This window comes from Mugil cephalus, chromosome 11 (assembly GCF_022458985.1).
Source record: "Mugil cephalus isolate CIBA_MC_2020 chromosome 11, CIBA_Mcephalus_1.1, whole genome shotgun sequence".
NCBI lineage: Eukaryota > Metazoa > Chordata > Actinopteri > Mugiliformes > Mugilidae > Mugil > Mugil cephalus.
In genome coordinates, this window is record NC_061780.1 from 19,692,602 (window position 1) to 19,715,143 (window position 22,542).

The 22,542-nt window shown below is 42.2% G+C and overlaps 1 protein-coding gene across 6 annotated transcripts; it reads left to right on the plus strand.

Moving 5' to 3' along the window:
* The first annotated feature begins 3,674 nt into the window (after positions 1 to 3,674).
* Positions 3,675 to 17,253, plus strand: fbxl4 (F-box and leucine-rich repeat protein 4). Of its 6 annotated transcripts, none has more exons than XM_047599257.1 (10): positions 3,712 to 3,789; positions 4,635 to 4,678; positions 5,293 to 5,929; positions 6,706 to 7,042; positions 8,038 to 8,282; positions 8,528 to 8,741; positions 11,067 to 11,138; positions 13,320 to 13,444; positions 13,649 to 13,836; positions 14,756 to 17,253. In XM_047599257.1, the coding sequence occupies exons 3-10, from the start codon at positions 5,433 to 5,435 to the stop codon at positions 14,917 to 14,919; spliced, it is 1,842 nt and encodes a 613-aa protein (XP_047455213.1). In that variant the 5' UTR covers positions 3,712 to 3,789; positions 4,635 to 4,678; positions 5,293 to 5,432; the 3' UTR covers positions 14,920 to 17,253. The 6 variants fall into 6 exon arrangements, with proteins under 6 accessions (XP_047455215.1, XP_047455214.1, XP_047455210.1 ...); XM_047599255.1 differs by lacking the exon at positions 4,635 to 4,678 and adding an exon at positions 4,198 to 4,257 and having other exon boundaries at positions 3,717 to 3,789; XM_047599259.1 differs by lacking the exons at positions 3,712 to 3,789; positions 4,635 to 4,678 and adding an exon at positions 3,675 to 3,691.
* The last annotated feature ends 5,289 nt before the right edge of the window (positions 17,254 to 22,542 follow it).

The following is a 22,542-nucleotide window of genomic DNA, read 5'->3' on the forward strand; positions in this document are numbered from 1 at the left end:
TTCAACTCAGGGCTGCATCGGCCACTTTATGCATATTGTATACTGTCGTGCACTCTCTTTAGTCTACTTTGTGTAATAAGGATATATTTTTATATTTTATATATTCTCAACATTTGCACATTTTCTTTACATCTTTTGTTTAGTTGCTGCACCGGCCTTTGACGAAGGTAATTTCAATCCTGCATTGTGTTGCACACGTCAGAATTGACAATAAAGTTGACTTGACTTTACTTGTTTTGAGTTTAATGAAACAAATCATACATTTTTAGCCATGTTAGCAGTATGGCTCTGGGGACGGCAGTGTTGTGGTCAGACAATGTGGTCCAGACTGAAGTTCGCAATTCTGAGTGAAATGTTTTGACGACTATTGCACTGAGTGCCATGAAATAGATGCATTTAGTTATACTTTTATTCTACCTCTGCATTTGTCTGATGCCTCATTATTAATAAGGTCAAATATTTTAGATGGTGGATGTGGTACCTGTAACTGCCTACGCCTGTTAGCATGCTCACATTTTCACTCTACCTGTCCTGAGTCTCTGTTGTCAGTCACATACAATCACACATGTTGTCATGCATAAATCCATTATCATGTAGGGCTGTCAAACATATTAGAAAAAAGTGCAAGTAGTCCATTCTACCAACTTGAGAGTGTGTTTACAGTGGCAGTGAAAACGAACTAAGGAAAATGGTGATGTTCTGTAACTTATGTCAGTCCCACAGCCTTCTACAACCTCAGTATAAACCACATCTGATGCGTTGCTGTAAAGTGCATCAGAAATTGTGTTTCTTCTCAGCTACAGCATGGGGCGCCCATCCCCGCCTCAATCTAAGCAGGGATGAGGAGGCATGCCTGGATATTCTCACAGCCTCGTGAGACGTTCCCCCGTGTGGGCTGACCACATGGCAGCTGGGAGAAAAAGAAAAAAAAAAAAAAGCACACATGTACAGTTCCATACGAGCACTAACCAGCGCCTCTGCTTCTATGCATAAAGGAAATAGAGCAGTCGACTCATTATTTAACTGGCTTTTGACAGCTGGGGCATAGCGGAGGGACAGAAAGTGCATCAGTGCATGTGGGTGACACAGACAAAAAATAATAGAAAAAAAAACAGCATTTGTGTGTGTGTGTGTGTGTGTGTGTGTGCGTGCACATGTATCTGTGCATGCGCTGGGCATGTGCATATGTATGTTTGGCACAGTGGACCAGAACAGAGCTCTGACAGTAGCAGGACTGCTGCTTGCTGATGCTTGCCTGGAGGAGCTGACAGCAGCCCAGCCTGTCAATCACAGCGCATACCCACTAGCCCCTTATTCATATCATCCTATCTTGTTAACTCTAAATCTGGCTGGGTTCTGTTTATACACTGTGTGTGTGTATGACAGAGAGAGTGGGGTGGAGTGTCTCTTTCTCTGATGTGGTTCTGGGCTACGGTCTTAGCTACATGGACACAGATCAGTCAAGACAAAGTCATGAAAAACTGGTACAGGGATTTCTAAGAATAATACATTGCTCTTGGAGATAATCAGATTTTATGAAAACATGTCCAAGCAGCAGTAGATATAATACACGGATGTCTAAGTTAAACTACTCAAGACCTATTGAGGAATACAATAAAAGCCCCTGTACTTGTGACATCTCCCATATCATAAAAAAAAAGAGGACAGATTCAGTCGCAGCAGGCCAAGCATTTTACCAATGGGAAAAGGAAAGCAAGAGCTCTTGTAGTCAAAGGTAATTATCTTCTCTTGTCAGCCACAATAGACGCCTGATAATGAGAGCTGGACACGTGATTGGTTGCCCACGGCTCTGTGGCGATGCTCTGCTCTTCTGGTTTTGACAATAGAGCCTCGGTGCACTGCAGAGACAGAGCAGCCGGATGAGTCCTTCATCTGTGAAAATGCCAGCCAAAATGTGACCATCATGCTACAAGTGATCCATTAGGTTGTTAGTTGTCAGGGGACGCAGATTGTGCTCTTGTGTGTATTTAGGTTTATTTTAGGATATTTTCTCTGGAGAATACATACTGTTGCTCATAAACTTGTAATTTCATATTTTTTAACCCTTTCTCGTGAAATGATTGTCACAGCACAGTTTATTCTAATGTATATCTTCTCAAAACTTTATTGATCGATCTCTTACAAAAATATAACTGATGTGTATTCATACTGTAATAAAATGGAATGTGTCTGAAAAACTAATTTATTCCAACTTCATGAGAAACAGTGTATGTATGTATGTAAGGAAAAATTAATATAAGCAGAAGTACAGATTTTTTTTCAGTCTCATTGCAATCAAGTCACATATGTCCAGATAAACCCTACCAGTCATCTCAGTTAAAATATACACACTTGTTTACTATTTTACCTACTTTCCTCCCTAATTTTAATTTAGTAATCGTGCGTGCATATAAATGATGAATCTGTACATATAAGCAAATATCTAAAGTTGTTTTTTATGTGACAATTATTAGCAACTGCATAAAATGTAAGTTTTAATAATACATCTGTTGCACAGTCTTGACTAAAAGCTTTCTCTCTTTCCAAATAATCCGCAGTAATAGGATTTGATGGATTGAACAAGCTGACTGAGTTTAAGATTAATGAAACACACATGCTTTGTTAAACATCCATTTGACATAGGAATTTAACTCTTCAACATAGTGTGGGCCCAGTAAAAAGAAAACACTTCTAAATCCACAAATAATTCACTACAAATTGTTTCAGCCTTTACAGGACACAGCTGTTACTTCTGATCTTTGTACTTATGAGTTTTGGAGTGTTTCCCAGAGGGAGTGACTATGCTGTTATCTCTCCCTTGTAGGAAAAGAGGAAAAGACTTTCATCACCGTATGTATATATATATATATATATATATATATATATATATATATATGCTTGGACATGTTTTCATATATATACATATATATATGTATATAAGGGTGATGAAAGTCTTTTCCTCTTTTCCTACAAGGGAGAGATAACAGCATAGTATATGTATATATACTTCACCTGACACACTGGAACATACTAAAGTCCTGTAAAAAACCACCTGCTCCTGCATGAGGATGATGGATAAAATTAAATGTCTGTCCACAATGTATTTGTGTGTTTCGTTTGTTGTAAATTTCTCAAATTCGTACATTAATGTGTTATGCATTAATCCTGTCTTATCTTGCTTCTTAGTCTGTATCCAGAGAACTACCTTTCCCATAACCCTTAGCCTTAAAAGGCTGCTAGCCGGATGTTTACCATTTGATGTACACAGCGATGATGCGGCTTTTAAGGTCCATAGTACGTTTCAATTTCAGACATCTGTGTTTTTTTTTTTTTCACGTAGACTACTCTTTATAAACAAAACGATAAGAATCGACATTATATATATTTTTTATTCTGGTGCAGTTTTTAAAACGTTAAATAAGCATTTGTTCTTCAGTGCGACGTTGGTGCAATAAAGAAGAGAAAGACACAGTTCTGCACAATAGCTATATCGTTATTATTTCCAATTAACAAACGCTAGTTTTCCGAAATTCATTTTTTTTTAACTCTAAACGTAAAGTCTCAACGATTTTTTTAAATAATACGATGTTGATATTGCCCACAACATTCCCCTGATAATAGTCTACAGTTAGTTGCTGCGCGCTCTCAGTGAAACATTGCACTGTCCGATTGTTCACGAAGGCACCACAAGGTAAAAAAGGCAGAAATGTAGTTTGGGACTTTGGCCACACTATAGGGAAGGAAGGGGTTACCTGTGGAGGGATATATCCATCTGCGTTTACCGTAAATGTAAATTATATTCCGCTCCAGTTGGTTGCGCGTTACGCTAGCATACGGAAGCTTGGAGTTAATGTTTTGACAGCTCGGGTGGTCTGTAGGCTAGTAGCTAGCTAGCTTCCTCCAACGACATTAGCTAGGGGAGACAGCTCACCCTTTTTATTTGGATATCATTCGCTTTCACTTGTGCTTTTACGAAACCAAATGCATTTGTATTCACGAGAGTTGGGTTATTATTGGTAAATGTACGCCAAGTAAACGTTATGTAGCTTTATTTTACTGCTAACCATGGTTCTAGGGTAATTTAGCTATTTAACTCACCTCCTCAATTAATTGCTGAAGAGGTGACCGTTTACGAGTAATTTCTATTTTTAGGAAATATAATAACAATGTAGTTTTTCTCTTTACTCTTGTTTGCAGCCGTGACAACTTAATGCCGACTAGCCGGAGCGGCTATGGGGTGTATTCTGTGTGTGCAAGGTTAGACATTGTGTTTTAGCCTTTAGGGTTTTAATGCTTGCACCCATGCAAAAGCTTTGGCAGCATTTGTAAACATAAAAAGATCGTTGTCTAGTGTTGCCTTGATGTTCAAAAGACCGGCTAATCAATTGATTATCAGCAGTAGCTTCAGTCCTGTTTCAAGTGCTGTTGATGGGACTGATCTTTTGTTTACATTGGGGGTCACGTGTTGCATCCTACAGCTGAGCAGCAGGTTACATTAAATAACTGCTGAACAAATGTAACCGAATGTATACTTAAAACCTGGGTCTGCATTCCTGTAGGGCTTTGCTGAATGTCCTTCCTAAATGTCCAGCCTGTTCACGAGCCACATGTTTTTGTCTGTGTGTTATTCTCAGGGTGCAGGACTGGATTAATACCCACAGAAGAGCTTTATGATGATGTGAGGTGTTGACCTGTCCAGTTTGCATTTTGACTTTTGAGATGTTGTTATGTTCTGCTCACCCTAACATACCGCTAAGCATGTTGTTATGAAGATCATCATGGCAAACAGCCGTACTAGGCTACATGGTTCGTGGTTATGGCAACTGTGGCGGCAGTGTCACCATGAATCACATTAATGCTGGGCTTGTTTGCTTAGTACTACTCCAGCTGTAGCGGGACAACGCGTTTTTGCCAATAAGGTTTACAATCCAAGAATCAGAATTCTCTTTATTGGCACATATGTTTGCACATATGAGGAAGTTGTTGTGGTGGTTAGTACAATAAACATAGACATAAGGCCATAAAGGAATATACAAGAAGTACACATTGCGCCAGAAAGCTACACTTCCTGTTAGTGTGTATTGCCTTCCAGTTGAACTCTTCTTTTGTTTTCAGCCATAAAATTGTGGCCACACTTTCTTTCACCTTAACCTATGCTTTTTTATTTTTTAAATAGGGATAATATTATTTAGTTCATGTCAGGACCAAGCAGATATTGTACTATATGTTGTCTCAGATCTGCTGTCCTGCTGTTCTCACTCTGGTTTGTGTTTGTTTCTGCCTAACCCACAGGTCATGCATGCAGCCAGGTGTCTAGTCTACGCTTTGTTCATCATCAGCCCTTTGAGACAATGTGCTACCAGTAGGTGGAGGCTCTTCCTCCCTGTAGCCTCCCTTTCTCCTCACTGCCCTCATCAGTCCCAGAGTTTCCTATGTTAACCCTCTTAAGCATGTTTTACTATATATGTCTGCGGCGCCGCTCCAGGAGTGGGACTAGAGGCGAGGCTCTGACCAGTCGGCGAGCTGTGGAATCCGGTCAGCGGGCGGTGTTGCCAGTCAGTGTGGAGGTGGCACAGTACGCCAAGGAGGTTCTGGATTTCAGCTCCCACTATGGCAGTGAGAATAGCATGTCTTACACCATGTGGAACCTGGCTGGGGTACCCAACGTCTACCCCAGCTCAGGGGACTTCACCCAGACGGCTGTATTCAGAGCTTATGGAGCATGGTGGGAACAGTGTCCCAGCGCGCCAAGACCTTTTCGCCGCACACCTAAAGGCTTCCACAGCCAGGATTATATTGAGCTGGGCTTTGAGGAGCCTGTCTACCCTACAGCAGTGGAAGTGTTTGAGACCTATTATCCTGGAGCCATCGTCCAGATCCTGGCCTGCTCTCACAACCCCTTCTCCCAGAATCCACCCACTGACGTCAGGTAGCTATCAAGTTCATTAATTATCCCCTACCTCAAAAAAAAAAAAAAAAGCTTTACACGTCCTTAGATTTTGGAATGAACCCTGTCTGAATTTCATGCAGATGGAGTTCATTACCAAGTTACATCTCACAAATTAATGCCTGGCATGATTAATGTTATTATAGTGATTGTCCAACAGGGATCACTCTAACACAGCTCTACCAATCTTGAGCGTACTCACCATGAAAAGATTTAGCTTCACTCCGGTTTGTTTGTCTCTGGCCATGGACTATAGCATAGCAATGCAGCGTCACTCGCCAGGTACAGTGGTAAACTTTAAGGTATTCTGATATAACTGGACTAAATCTTAATTTCACAAAGGTTGTGGTAAAATAACTGAGAAAGTTGTTTGAATATTGTATTGTATTGTGTTTCTATTATTTTGATGACCCCATTGTAGTCAGTGTACTAGGCTGAATTGATTTGTGTTAATTCACTACAGTTTAACAGCAAACTACATTTTCCAGGACTGTTACATTAGAATGCATTCGTTTCACTAGTGCACCTAATAAACTTGCAAGTGAGCGTATAATCCTATATCAGCCAACGTTATGAACGTCAGCAAGGTCATGTTTGAGGCGTGAACGAACGAAACCTAGAAACACTGAGCTAGCTGCTAAGGTTGTGAGAAAAGCGTGCAACAGTGTACGCAAACCTTTTGAGTTATAAATGTAGCCAATGTTGTAAGCGGAATAAAGCAGCAACAACTGATGCTATCACTACTACCTGTTATCCAGGTGGGAGGTGCTGTGGTCAGGGGAGCCCACCAAGGTGCTGACACCCCAAGCACGCCAGTTTTCGCCTAAGATCAAGCATATCAGCTTCCCCACCAACCTGCTGCGCCTGGAGGTCAACAGCTCTCTGCTCTACTACTACACCGAGCTGGATGCCGTTATTCTGCGCGGGGTGAAAGAGAGGCCCATGCTTGCGCTCTACAAAATGCCCGTCATAGATATTAGTGACCTGAGTGACAGCGAGGAGGAACTGTCGGACGTGGGAGGTCCCTTCAGGCAAGGAGGAGACGGCAAGCAGCAGAGGACTGGCAATGGCTACTTTGACAAACTGCCATATGAGGTGATTACAGACACTTACTTTGGGTTCACTGGATTACTCATGCTGAGAGAGAGAGAGCACATACGCACACCAAGACAACAAAAAGGTCAGAAGGGATCCTGTAGAGTTAATTTTAAATTTATGTCACCACTACCACCTTAAAGGTGCCCCCTGTGGAGTTAGTGTGTGGAGTTTTCTTAAAGTGTAGTTATGATTACTCGCCAAATATGACACTGAGATCTAACAAACTGCAAAGCGAATTATTTCACGTGTTTAAATATTTCACTATATTTACATCTGTAATTACCAGCCTGTCGAATTCTTCCTCTAAGTACGGTGTACACTATATTTACCGGTGATTCACACAAACAAATGAACGCTGCGGCTTGGACACGTTCTGACACTTTCTCTGCATGAACTCGCGGACGCTAGAATCATTTTCATGCCATGCGGACGTATCATGTCGTCTGAGGCGGGCTTCAAAATCACAGTGCAGTGCTCTTGATATTTGTTCTCTTATCTCCCCTCCAAACCGCTGCCATTAACAGCAGTCTTCACAACCGCCTTGTGTTTGTTTCAGAAACACAATATAGCTATTATCTGTCAGCTGACACCCGCTCGAACACTGTGTATTGTTAATTCACTGCTACACACGCGGGCGCAGTCATTCATTCTCTTTGAGAAGCACACGAACGCAGTGCAAAACAAACCGGCTCACCTCGCCACTGATCCCGCTATCGGTGCTTTGTGTCCCAGATAACCATCATTTAGACCTGCCAAACAGAGGGGGTGCAATTAACATTCTCTTCTCCACTCTGAGCTATTTTCTGTTCTCTGCTAGGTTCCTCTACTCTTTAATGTTCTGTATTATTCTTCGCTCAAGCTGCAATCTCCTACCAGATCAAACATATTTCGTCTCTCTTCTTTCCGCTTATTTCTTTCACCCTCCCTCCTGCCATATCTCACCCTTTCTTTCTTCCCTCCCCTCCTAACCTCTCCCCGTCTTCCGTCCACAGCTCATCCAGCTGATACTGAGCCACCTGACCCTGCCAGACCTCTGCCGTCTGGCCCAGAGCTGTAAGCTGCTGCACCAGCACTGCTGCGACCCGCTGCAGTACACCCAGCTGAGTCTGCAGCCCTACTGGGCCCGACTGAGTGACGCCTCCTTGGGACACCTGCAGAGCCGCTGCACCCTCCTCCAGAGGCTCAACCTGTCCTGGACCGGCAACCGTGGAGCTCTCACTCTGACGGGTTTCAGCAGGTCAGGCTATCAGCAGGCCGCAAGTGTTAGAAAACAAGGAAATGACCTTGGAAAAGTAGCAAATCCTCACAAGTACAAGCAGTTTTGAAGGAGGAACATGCCAAGACAAAGAAAACAGATTGAAACCCTATTCCGTAATTCACAACAAAATTAAACTATGGTCTGAAAAGGGCACTGCTGACTAATATGTTGATGATATGGGATTAATTTATGTATTTTCTCTCCTTTCAATTATGTCTCCTCAGTTTCATGAAAGCCTGTGGTCTCAGCCTAGTCTGCCTTGAGATGTCCTGCTGTCATTTCCTGAATGAGGCCTGTCTCGAGATAATCTCCCAGACATGTCCCGGTCTGCAGGAGCTCAATCTGTCCTCCTGCGATCGCCTCCACCCCCAGGCCTTTACACACATCTCCAAACTTACACACCTTCGCAGGCTGGTCCTCTACCGCACCAAGATTGAGGTAGGCTCGGCCACCAGCGTATTTAGGAAACCGCAATAAGTGATCACTTGTAGACTTGCATTTGTGCTCTGATTGTCAGCTGTTGCTTGGCTAATAAAATCTTTGTTGTTGTTGTTGCGGCTTGTACTCTACACGTTTCTTAGATGTCCCTGTAGGATGAAGAAATATTGTCATAACAGTCATGTTATTTGACAAAAATACACTGATCAGGCATAACATTATGACCACGGCACTGGCAAAGTAAATAACATGGAAACCTTTGGTCCTGTCATGTTTGTGGATGTTGATGGCAGCAGCCATTCCCGGCAGGATGCAGCCTGACACACACAAAAAAAACAACTAAAAAAAAAACATGAAAAACAGCACAAGGTGTCGACCTGTCCTCCACATTCACTAGATCCTAAACTGATGAAGTTTTCTGTGGGATGATCCACAGAGACCCCTCCCCTCAACCTACAGGACCCAAAGACCCCCACTAACCACATTCTGGTGGCTGTAATGTTATTCCTGATTTGTGTATATCACAATATATTTTTCAACTAGTTTTAGCCATTGAAATGACATGACGGCAGTTTAATCTGAGACAGTGTACAGTTATAGTTACAACGGCTAAAACACATGTCTGTTTGTGTCATAAACACACCCAGTGATGCAAAACTCCAGTGAACTGGTTAAAAATTTGGAGCATTTCTCCATCTCTCGATAGAAAAATCTAGACAGTGTATAGTATGCAAGAGATTAACTCTTGGACACACGCGGGATCTCCTGTTTCAATTAAATGTCTGTTCTCAGATGAAGGCTTCCTGTTCCAATATCACATTTTTTTTTTTGCTGGAGCAATGACATGGACCAAATGATGTCTCTAGGAGCCTGTCTTTAATATAACTTTCATGGTATTAAGTGTGATTTGATAAAAGGCTAAACAATAATTTTGTGTAATAGAAATGTATTTCTTCTTCTACTTTATATCATCTCATTGCCCCTATCAACCATCTCGGGATGCTTTTGGCTACTGGTTGCATTCTATTCATAAGAAGTAGTAAAATTAATGATCTCCACAAACTGCTCATTTGATGTGTTTTGGACCGTGTGCAGCTCATCCTCTGTTGCTGTCTTTTAAGACGAACCTTAAAGTCATGTAGTGCATGCGTTCAGGTCCGGGCGTGTCTTGGGGGGGAGAAAAAAAAAACCCAAAGCACTGTCTTGTGTTTTGGTGTTACACCTCAGCATTTCTTCAGTGTTTGTCAAGTTTCAGAGCGGTATTGTGGGAAGGAGGCAGTGTAGAGTTTCTGCGGTGTAGCCAGGCAGCGTGCTGCAGGTTGTTTACACCCGGGCAGACAGAGCAAGCTGTGTGTCTGTTTGAGACCCTGACATCTCAGCTGTCATTACCCTGTCACAGCTCTAATTAAATGGCTAGCTCACTGGAGAGAGGCGTTTATAAAGATGCCAGAGACTGAGTCAAGCACGCGCGCGCACACACACACACACACACACACACACACACACACACACACACATACACACATACACTCACACAAGAGACTTTCACTTTCATGTCTGACACTTTCTCCTGCCACTGAGGTACATGTGTTGTCAGTTGCCCCGTTGAATTCTCGTATCTCCATGCTAGCTGCATTGCCACTGGCGAGGTCTTGGTCCTCACTTCAGTTTTCTCTGTGAGGAAATGTAAAAATAATCTCTTGTGTAATATCTGGTGCAATATTAAATTGCCTTAAATACTGCAAGTGTTACCCGAGTATACCAGGCAGCAGATGGGAAGCGGCTTAGGGGGAGTTTGAATGACACGGCTGGACCTGTTACTGTTAGTAGGACATATACTGCTATTTTAATTTATGTGTTGTAGATTTCCTCTCAAATAAGATTTTATTTATCCATTTTCAGAATGGGACAGTTTGTATTAATTAATGTTTACACGTAGATACGAGAGAATATAGCCATATGGCTAATTGCCATCTCCCAAAAATTACAATTAACATAATGCCATAATTGAATAACAATAACCATGCAACATGTGACAGCAAATAGTGCAGAGGCAAAAACCAAGGCGTGCTACCTAATGCTCAATTAAAATTTGCACATGATTAAATTACAAATATCCCTTTGTTGCTATTGCACATACCCTCCTGCCACTATTACAATAAGATGCCGGGGATTTCGTTTGTTTTTGAACACATGGCCCCAAAGCTGCAGGTTTTTCCTACCTACGTACTTTTTCGCAAGCCTAACAAAATTGGACTCGGTGACAAGTTGCCAACACATAAGTTAGCTGCAGCTTTGACGTCTTTCTCCTTCTTCTCTCTGCAGCAAACGGCCATCTTGAGCATCCTGACATTCTGCCCGGAGCTGAGACACCTCAACCTCGGGAGCTGCGTGAGGGTGAGAATGTGCACGCAATACACAAAAAGGCTGAAGTCCAAATAAAGCACGGCCCGTTAGCTACTCGAGCTTCTGTGTTGCTGGGGAGCTTCTCCAAAACCTGGCAGACGCTTCAGCGGTGCAGCGGTAATTGAGCTCCTAACAAATAAGTTGCTGGGTGGAATACCGACCAGGCCAGTGATCATGCCTGAACAAAATTAAAGTTAAGGCCTTCTTTTCTATGGTTGGCTTGAACTTTTACTCTAGTCTCACTTCACTGCACAAATATACAGGTTTTAAAACAAACAAAAAACAAATACAAATACCCTCAAGCTTGGTCATATTTCATGTTGCACTTCATGAAAAAGAAGAAGAAAGTTGTTGTTTTGCTCTTATTGAACTTGTTTTCTTTTATTGCTATTATTTTTTCTGTGTGTACAAATACAGAAGACTAAAGTGTAAAGTAAACTGCAATCTTACCAATCACAGATTCAGCAAACAATATATATTTATTTTTTTGTTTCAGTCTAAGATAACTGGCTTGTGGCTGCAGGCTTATATTGAACAGACAACCGAGGGTGATGTCATCTCATTTAACTACTGCATCTTCTAGAAAGCAAATGCACAGATCTCCCAAAGATAATATTCTTGTGTTCCTGATTAGTATGTAGTAGAAAATGTAATAGAAAATGTCCAGGTGTGTGTTCCCTGGTGTATGATTGCGAGTGAGTGATGTTGGTGGTGGTCGGAGGCTGTACGTTTCCGTTCATCATCAGGGCGTGACTGTGTGAGTGAATGAATAATGCATACAATACATTTGTAAGTGCTTTGAACATCTGGAAAAGCACAATATAAATCCAATGCATTATTATTATTATTATTAGAAATAGAAAAAAGTAAAATGCACGTCACCGCCGTCACAAGCCCTGTTCATACCTGGTATTAACATATGCTCTGAATTATAGGCTCATAAGTGGTCATTTTTAAGTAGGTGTATTCACCAGTTGCAAATGCAATTTGAGTGCGTCTCGGGTGTGTTCATACTTGCACTTAAAGATGGCAATTAGGAATGGGATCACTCAGTACGAAGTCTGAACAGGGCCATTCAGTTTTTCTCTTTTGAATGTGACATCTCAGGAACACTTTTGAGAGAATTCCTTGAAATTCATGTTCACTTGAACATAAACCAAGATTTAGATCATAATTTAAGAATCTGCGTTCTACTGTCTTATAGTTCATAGGATAAAATAATGAAGTGATTACATTTTATATCCATAATGCATATTGTATGTGGTTATTATGGTATGGCCTCTGTGTATCTTCTGAAAGATACGTGAGACAGAAAAACAAATCTCAGTGCCTTTTTTTTCCTTTACACACTGATTAATTTCCCTCATTATTTGACTGACACAGTGACTCAACTGACTGATATTTGATACAAATATGTGCGATGAAGAAATGAGAAAAGATGAAAGGAAATCCAGTATTTTTGGTATAATTTTCTCCCGTGCCCTTTCCTGAGGCATTGGTCTCATCATTAGAAATGAGTTCGTGAAACAGTTGGCAGCGACTCCTTAAGCCAAAGTTTGAATATCAATCCTCTGAGAAATGATCAACACGCTGTCATTTCTGTGGGTAAGGTGCCGGCACCGGCTGTTAAACTGTTCCTTTCCTTTCATCTTTTGATGAAAGGATGAAATATGGCCAACATTACCTGACACCAAAGAACAATAACAGCCTCGCAAACACAAATCAGTGCCTGAAAGACCTTTTTTTTCCTCCCAAGGATGGTGTTCTCTTGCTCTCTAGAAGCAGAGGTTATGTGCTATAAGCCAGCTTGTACAGCTAATTGGCTCTTTATTATGGCAACATTTCAAAAGTTTGTTCGAAATGCATTAGACAGACAGTAAGAGAGAAATAGCTATTGGCTGACTCAGTCTGTCAGTCCTCTGTGACTTCTTGAAGTAAATTGTTTTACAAGTCTGCAACTACGACGGTATGACATTTCACACAGGAAAAATACAGTGCCTGAAGCAAAGATCAGATTACGCACACAGACATGCTAACCATTTACAAAGGATTACTTCTGAGAAGACTGGTCCTGTATCTGAGGATTTTCAAGAAGGTGTGGAGCCCCCAAACAGTTGCTGCACACACACAGCAGCGATTAAATGGAGTAAAAGTTTCTTATCTCTCCTGCAGATTGAGGACTACGATGTTGTGGTCAGTATGCTGGCCACTCGCTGTCGCTCGCTGTGCTCTCTGGACCTGTGGCGCTGCAGAAACCTGACAGACCGAGGCCTGGCCGAGCTTGTTACTGGCTGCAGGTACATTCTGCTTTGTACTTAGGAGCAATGTGCATCTAGTTATAGTCAAGATGGAGTTTATAAAATCACTACGTCATCACAGTTACGATCTAAACAGCATATAAATATCTCACGGTTGCAGCTGTTTCCCCTCCTGCTCTGTGTATTTCTAAACCTGTTCATTTGAGTCACCCCGGTCTTCCTGTACGGTCTGTGGTTGCTCAGGATGTTGGAAGAGCTGGATCTGGGCTGGTGTCCTACACTGCAGAGCAGGACCGGATGTTTCCAGCACCTCGCCCGCAGCCTGCCGCGACTGCGCAAACTCTTCCTCACTGCCAACCGCACCATCCGTGACTCCGACATAGAGGAGCTGGCCGCCAGCTGCCCCTCTCTGCAGCATCTCGACATACTCGGTAAACAAATATGTGGTCATCCCGTATTTGTATTTGCAAACCGAATCGAGCCGAGCAACACTCAGTCTGATCTCATTGTAAACTCCAGCAGATCCAGAGCAGCTAGCTCTGAGATTGCTGTATAATTGCTCCACTAATGTACTTAATGGATAAGGGACTGGATCAAAGAAGTGTAGCCCCAACTGGATGTTTCACCATCATGTCTATTTTCACCTATTTGTGGCCTATTATTGTGACTTTACCCCAAAGAGGCTTATTAATGTACAATGGAAACGTGCATGAATATTACCTATAGTCATTATGTTCATAACAGACTCTGATTATTTGGTTATTAATAGTGGGAGTTGTAGCATACTTCTTAAATAAATGCACACTTTATTTGTGACTTTTGTCACAGATACATACACTGGACATGTTGGTAGCCAATTCCAAGTTTGCATTTGAGAGTTTTTTTAAAAAAAAAAAAACAAAACAACTGAAGTTAACTGTAAGCAGAAACTGCTAAATATTGACATGAATAAAATATTGCTCACTAAGCAAAGTTGCAGCACTCCAGAGCAGTGACAGCTGTGCACTAACTGTACTTTCAGTTGCGTTAGATGATGGGTTTGACAGCACAGCAGCTTGAGCGTCTTTCAGGGTAGCAATGCTGATGTGTCGGTTCTTTTGGCTAATTTCAACGTGCTTCAGCAGTCGGATTGGTCTGTTTTCAGGAAAATAAATGACTTGTAGCAAATAACAAGCATGAAGCACAGTCTGGACTCGTATGTATCAGATGTAAATGTTATCAGTAACTTGATATTTTATTTACACAGAGAATTGGACCTACAGATTTATTAAATAGGTTTGTTTGTCTGCTTGTGTTGTTTCTGTAAAGATTTTTTACGCTGTTTCTTTCTTCCTGTCGTCTAACAAACAGGTACACGGTTGGTTAGTGCTGCATCCCTGAAGAAACTCCTCCAGTCGTGTCCTCGGCTTCTCCTCCTGGACGTCTCCTTCTGCTCGCAGATAGACATGCGCGTCGTCCAAGAGCTTTCTGGCCTCTTCCCCAACGTGGCCATCAAGAAAAGCTTTACTCAGTGACTCCAGTGTTTTCTCATTTCCCACTGCCGAGAAGTAACAAGTGGAAGGAGGTGCTCTTCAGCAGATACTGCCCCAGAGTGATTCAGAGGCAGGTCAGATGCTGGAGGAGATCGCAGAGGGTCAGTAAATAAAGCGCTGGGGCTGCGTGAGGAGGTTCTTTGGATTTACTGACTGAACACAGACAACTGCAGAATCCCAGTCACGGGATCGTAGAACGAGACTTTTTTGTTGTTATTCCACGGACGCTCTAAATCTGGGTCTGTTTCAGCAAAAGCTGCTACAGCTTCGCAAAATATGAATCACCACTAACGGTATATGTATTGCCAAGCACCACTCAGCTAGGAAATATTGGTGAGAGATGCGCAAAACAAAACAGCATTTGTCAGGAATCCTCACCTGAACATCTTGTTAGTACAACGAAAAGAGACACAGAAATCCTGAGACATATATGGAATCTATTGGAGGAGCTGTTAGCTCAGGATCAGGGCCTTGCCTGTGCCTTGTCAGAATTTGGAGCATTGATGCGCTGGTTTAATGTACGAGTGTCATTCTGAAGGCGTCTTTCAGAATCCAGGCAGTTTGATTTAAATAATACTTGATGCTTGTTGTGTTCAAAGGTATCAGAAGCTTCGAAGGTGAAAACGAGGGAGCGAATGCAGCCTTATTGCGCGCCGAGCGTTGCAAATCGTACAGTAAACTCAACTCAGTATAAGTCATACTTTAATGCAAGTATCACGGGTTAGTTGCTGCAAAACTGAAGCACCAGAGAAGAAAAAACAAAACAAAAAACACACACACACACACACACACAAACACACACACACACTATCAGCTGTTCTTGCACCAGAGATTCACTGACGACATGTTTTCATCCAAAAACATCTGTGAAGACTTGTGAAAAACAAGTAAAAGGCATTTGTTTTAATTCACACGTGCTCTGTTGGCGAATTCGTGGAGAAAACACCCAAGGACAACAAATAAAAACACACATTTGAAATAAGTATGCAGAAAAATAAAACAGTGCAACAGCCTAAACCCAAAGAAACGCAATTCGAAATATTATAAAGCCGTCGATTGACTAATCATTCCTGCTCTCTCTTTGTCGCACCGATGCATTTGATAAAGCAAACCCATATCAAAATTTGCAGCGGCATTAAATGGAATCGTTTCCGACTGCAGCGGCTCTTCTGCTATGACTCGTTCACCATCTCACAGGCAATTCAGATGGATATTATTATGATACAATAGATGTTATAGCGCTTAATTATCCAAGCTTAAACATTCACATACATCCTGTTGTAATTCCGGTTAAGCTGTCAGTCCCTACTCTTGACCTACAGCCGATTATTTGATTTACCGAAGACAAGTTTCACCTTTGACCAGTATATCAGCCGGAGATGGTATGTTAAAATACCATGGTATAAGTACTAACTGTGACCTCAGTACTTGTTCTCAGACTCAGGGGTTATATATCTCATTCTCACTATACAGTATCTCTTCTGTTCTTCTTTTTTTTTTAAATAGATATTTTACTCTGGAAACCAGCACAACTGATGACAATGACACCAGACTGCATCGAGGTCCTGAGTGTAAAACAAACTCGTAGGCTACGACCACAGATGGTCAGTGAGCGCTGGTAAAACTGAGACAAACAGTTGCGTTAATCGGGTGTTGAATGTTTCAGTGATTGTACGATTGTGGAAAAAAGATGTTGCTGATTATTTAATTTTTGTAATGTGTAAATCGCAGTTTCCGTGCGGCAGAAGAGCTTGAAAAGCGTTCGTTTTTGGAGGAAAAAAAACAAGAAACTTGAAGTTTTCTTTGAAGCACACGCTTCTAGTCAATATTTGTGCCTTATACTCCCGTTTGAATGTTGTGTGACGTGGTTTAGATTGTAGTGAGGTGCTTTGTTTTTATGCCCCTCAACCAAAGTAATCCACACTAATCTGGTCATCAGTGTCGCAAGTATATTTGACCAGTTTATGCCATATACAGTACATCAGCCATCATAATTAATATGCAAAATAATATTTATATTTTCCTTTGTGATGGAAATGTTATTTATACTCCACATCTCTACACGCAGAAACATTAATATACAATTTGGGATATATTTTTGGTTTGTTTTTGTTTTATATTTAGCCTAGCTTAGCATAATTAATGGAAGCTGTGTTTATTACAAAGGCTGGAGGTACATCTTTAGCATAGCTAGCATAACGAATGGAAGCATGTCTTCAGCCTGCTTAGCACGATGAAGGGAAGCTTTCTTCACTACATATGTAAGCTTATGTCATTTGCGGTATTTTATTTATTGGAATAAAATGTAAAAAACAAGATGTTGTAGTTTTTAAAAGCCGTTAGCTCATGAAGCGCCTACCCACGCCAGGGACTGCATGTGGCCTGGCGGGAGTTCTGCTCGTAGAGGGAGATTGCGAGGCAGTTTGTCACTGAGCTGTGAACAACTGTGTTTGTGACGGCTTCCTGCAGTAACTCGAAAGATACACTGTGTAAACAACACAGCTGTGAATCTGCTGGAAGTGTATTTGTTTTCACTTTCGATGGCGCAGTGCTAGCCACTGTCTGTGCTGATTTTTTTTAAATTTTTTTTTTGGTAAGTTGGGATTTAAAAAAAAGAAAAGAGAATGACTTTATATTCTGATTTCTATGATTGTTGCCGTGCTTGCAGGTTTCCACGTCTTTGTACTTAACTATGCTAAACATGTCCCGGATGGATCACTTCTCCTGTTCCGACTGCTCAAGTCAACCTTCCAGTCTTATTGGTTTAATGGAAACCACCAAATGTTCAACTGGTTCTTCAAAGTGGCATTTATGTTCATTTTTAGATTTTCTTTTTTCTTTATTCTTATATTTCTGGTTCGTTTTAGGCTTGAGTTTTTGTTTTAAACGTACGGGGCGTGGGGACTGTATGACACACCAGCTCCTTCAATGAAATGATGCAAATATTACTTCAATCGCAGCTGAAAACAATCTTAATCATAGCTGGTTGACAGGAAGCCAAGGAGTGCATACATCACGGTGGCCTAGGCCCACCCGAATCCAGGCAGTAACATCATGTACATTGTAATGTAATTACTTCAGTAATGACTATAGCAGCAGAGTGAAAACACTGACCGTGTGTACCGTGTACAGCCACTGTCAGCAACAGCATTCACTTGTTAGAGGAGTCTATTTAAAAATGAAACACTGTTCTCAGATGGCCGCTGTTCGAGCACAGAGGCATCCCCCCCCCCCCCCCCGTCATGAACGACTGGGGTGGCCCTGCTTTTCTGTAACGTACATGCATTCTCTCTCCTCTCACTTGGATGTGTGATTAACCTCCGTGCCATGCACTGTTGAGACATGCGACGATGCTTCTTGCGCTTCTTTTGTGTAAGGCGCTCTCGAGTGAAAACATGGTGCCTCTGTCAGGACGAAAAAACTGGACGCTTCACCAGATTTAAAATAAACTGGAGGCTGATGACTGACGCGGCGTCGCTCCTTTAATTGTCTTCTGATTCTGTAGGGAAAGGGCATTGACTCGCTCATATTCCATTTCTCCTTATTCTTCAGGTTCATGAACAATACGCCATCGCCACCAAAACAAATGTAAACTGCCTCATTGTATCACGCTGGGGCTTCATAAGTAGCCGTGTTAGTGTGATTGGGAGAAAAGTAGGCTCGTTTACGGGATCCACAACAGCTATTAGTCAGGATGAGTGACTGGCTAGTCGTTGCGGAATGATCCTTTTTGCCTTAACCCTCTGCCATTTTACAGTCTATTAATACCACAGGGAGAAGTGACATTAGCTTGTCTTCTTAACGGCCTTTTAATGAATTGTTTATGCCTGGTTTAATGATGTATATTGTGGCCCTGTAATGTGCCCTAATGACGGAGAACGAGGCGGCCTCGGCTGAAGTATTAATTTGGACTGCCTCCCCAATGATTATTCCTCAGCCGCTAACACCGCCGCCGCCGCCTCTGTTGCCGCTGCGTGCGCCAGCGTGCATGCAAACGTGATTCATGGAGGCTTTCCGCTCGGCTCCACGGCTTGATTTCTTGCTGTCACGCTCCTCCATGAGGCTGATATATCCAGGGGGGATCCGCAGCAATTAGTTCAGCTTTTTATTTGTCTTTCAAGAGCTCGCAGACGTAGCTTGATGAATCTGCAGGGGGAATATATGGATGAAAATATTGTCCCCGAATAATAAATCCGGCGTTAAAATGTAAATGGGGGGGAAGGGTTAGGATGCGGTGGCGCAAGGTTCCCCCCTCCCAACTCACCCCCTCTCCCGTCCCTCATTCATTTCTTTCCTTAGGTGGAAAATGCGTAAGTGACACAGGAGAATACCTTGACAAACAGTGCAGGGGAAGGAGTCTTCTCTGGAGTGAGACGTGTCTTCGGAGTGCTGTGGTCTGTGCCTCCTCTTGAGTCCTCCTCAGGCTGGGACCTGACAGGCCACAGACCTGCCTGAGGGAGGCCTCGCTGTGATACCCATCATTATGTGGCTTGGTGTTCCTTCTCTAGTTTCCCGGCTTAGACTCTAATAATGAAGACATCCCTGACAGTCCCCACTGCTGTGTCTAAAGCTTATTATTTTTTTTGTTATGTTTTTGAAGACGTTGAGAATGTCAGCACTCGGTTCCTTAAATCCATCTAAGCACTAAAATCCGTAGGTAGCTTTTTGAAGTGTTTCCCTGGCCACGTCTAAATCCACGAGGATAAATTGTAAGTTGTCATTTGCGCGTGTTGTGAAACTGTGATACCTCGGTGTAATTACTGCAAACAAGTGACACCACGCAGACACTATATCGCTATGTAATACTAGTTGTTCAGATGCGGTGTTTGTATTTCAGAGAGAACGGAGAGTGTCTGTCTCATGAAACCCGCTGTGTCCCGTTACAGTGAGTCTTTGTTGTCTTCCAGAAAAACCATATGGGGATTTTGGAGTGCTACCCCTCGCGACGACGCGTACAGCTTCAATTCCTGGTCCCTCGCTGAAGGTTGCGGCCTCAGAGTGGACGCGGCTCACGGGGAGGGAACTCGTACCCTCCTGTCATGTCACTCATCGCCCCTCTCGGTTCAAAGCACCGACGCCGTTTTTTCCTTGTTTTGCACCGAAAAGAAATCCAGCACATTCTCCGCCAACTTTGACCCAGTGGCACAGATAATTATAAATACACTATAGGCACATCTGAATTATTAAACAGCGTTGCCTGGATGCTGGCCTGAATAACATCTTTGTTTCACTGAACAGATTAAAAGCGTGAGTGTTGGGTAAGAGCAGGGGTGTCAAACACACGGCTCGGGGGGCTCAAAACCAGCCCGCCAGAGGCTCCAATTTGGCCTATATGGATAGAAGAATTTGTGTGAAAATTACGCAGAAGACATTGACTGCAAAATTTCAATATATATATATGAATATTTCCACTAGGGTGCACATTGTTTTAGTGAAAGTAGCCAGAGTGGGACTTGTTCTTCTTAAGGAATTTGTTCATATAATAGGATAGTTCCTTATTTTTTTTTTTACTAAACATGTTCATAATGCACGTCTCATCTTTGCACTAATACAAAAATAAAAATAAAAAATGGAGTTGCTATTATGTTAATATGTTAGTAGTCTGTGCACTGATGACGAGTAATTATAAACAAGTTCTCTGGAGGCAGCGTGTCACACTCACTTATGTTTAGAAAAAAAAGAAAATGTAGCCACTGGGTCTTAGTAGTAGAATCCCACTCCAAACCTGACAACTTCTCTCATTTAACATATTAATATTTGTTTGTTTTAATTCCATGTGGAGAGATAAATTGATGAGTCCTGATGGTCTTTTGGAGAATTTTTACACAGATATCAGCCTCAAACAAACTTGGTCTGGAGCGATTACCTGAGTGAGTGATGGGTCAAGTCCACCCCTCGCTCTACCCCAGCACCTCCCTCATGCCCTCTCATGTAAATATGGTGACTTCCTGGGTCATTTGGTTTGTCTGCAGTTATTTTTTTTTTTTTTTAGTTAGTAACCTAATTTTATTTTAAAAAAAAAAAAAACCTCTGCTGCCCACCTGCAGCGCCCCGCTCTCCCTGCAGCCTCTGCGCCTTAGGGGGACGCCGTGTGCACGAGATGGCCTTCGCTGAGAGATGAGCATGTTTCGCAAACAGGCCGAGCAATTATAGCCCGAATAATTATGCGCTGAAGGGGAGACACGCTTCGCCCCACTGATCAGCAAAGTTCACGCGAAGTTATAATTAAACAATAACTCGTTTACAAATGAACGCACGCACACATTTGTGTACTTAAGTGTGCAAAGTGTAATTAGCTGCGATGCATCTGACTGAGACTGAACAACAACAATGTCAAATGGCGGAATTATGTTCAGCTTGTATCACTGTTATCTGGGTGTGAGGTGCGGGTGGGGGTGGGGGGGGGGAGAGAAAGACAGATTGAATGATTGATGCAGAGGGCTGATTCATCTTCACTCCAGTCAGAGATGGACAGGATGTTTGACAGGGGAGCTTCGTACAAAGACGTTAGATGGAAATCACATTAATTTTCACAATTAATTAGACCCTGGGAAATCACAGTGAAACATGTTGTTGCACACATTGTTAGATTACATTATGTGATAGGAGTGAGATTACGTATTAATGCTGATAGATCCACATTTGTTCATTCATCCCTGTTTCCAAGAACTTAGGTGCTGCAGAGGCAGAGGCAGAGCGGACTGTGCTGAGTCAGCATCCCTCCTTTAATCAAATCTTGACACCTGGATGCATGTACGGTATGTCTCACTTCATTGATGGATGCACTGGCTACTTCTGTTTGTGAAAGAAGAAGTAATGCTGTCTATCAGCTTCAAAATAAAACACTTTTTTTTTTTTTCACTCTAAGGAGATGAGATAATATGATACAGTGATAATGATTAATGCTAACAAACACCTCATATCTGAGCGGGGGGACACCCTGCGTGTCGGTGCCTGAGCAGGCCTTTCACAATCTGCTTGTAGGTATCACGAGGGGACTTTTTTATTTTGTCACAAGGAGCCTAAAACTGCGCAGGCATGTGGAGTTTGGTGAAAGGCTGTAAAACCACCACGTGGCTCAGGCTCATTAACCACACAGGATGTTCCCTCATCATTTACGTAATGTTTCCACCTGTGGTTTTTCCTACAGCTGAATGTCAAATGCCTCTTGCCTGTTTCCTCAGACTAACCGTCTAAAACCTGAGGGTTTTCAATCGACAATTACAAAACTGACCGATGAGAGAATTATAAATGACTCCGGTCCGAATCAGATCTGATTAGATTTGTGGTATCTTGTTGAAACATTAGTTGTGCTTAGCTTAACCTGATTGAGTCATTTAAGTTCTCATAAGAGCAGAAAATAAATAAATGAATAAATGCCCACTCTGGTTTTCACCACCAATACTGGCTTCACTCCAGGAAGTTGACAACAAACACTCTTGGCGCGTGGCCTGCTTGTGGCGGAGTTTGTCGAAGTGATTACATTTTAGGTTAGGTTCGGAGGGGCCGTCTGAACGGAACAATGCTTATTAAAGGAAATGGTCGGGGACTGTTTCATTGCACATTTAATCAAATTATTAGTTCAAACGTTCGAATGAAAGCAGA

Bases quoted from the DNA above. Each gene is read 5' to 3' on its own strand.
- fbxl4 (XM_047599259.1), top strand. From the start codon at position 5,433: ATGTTAACCCTCTTAAGCATGTTTTACTATATATGTCTGCGGCGCCGC. The intron at 7,043-8,037 runs GTGATTACAGAC...TTCCGTCCACAG, and splicing joins TTGACAAACTGCCATATGAG to CTCATCCAGCTGATACTGAG. The intron at 8,283-8,527 runs GTCAGGCTATCA...ATGTCTCCTCAG, and splicing joins ACTCTGACGGGTTTCAGCAG to TTTCATGAAAGCCTGTGGTC.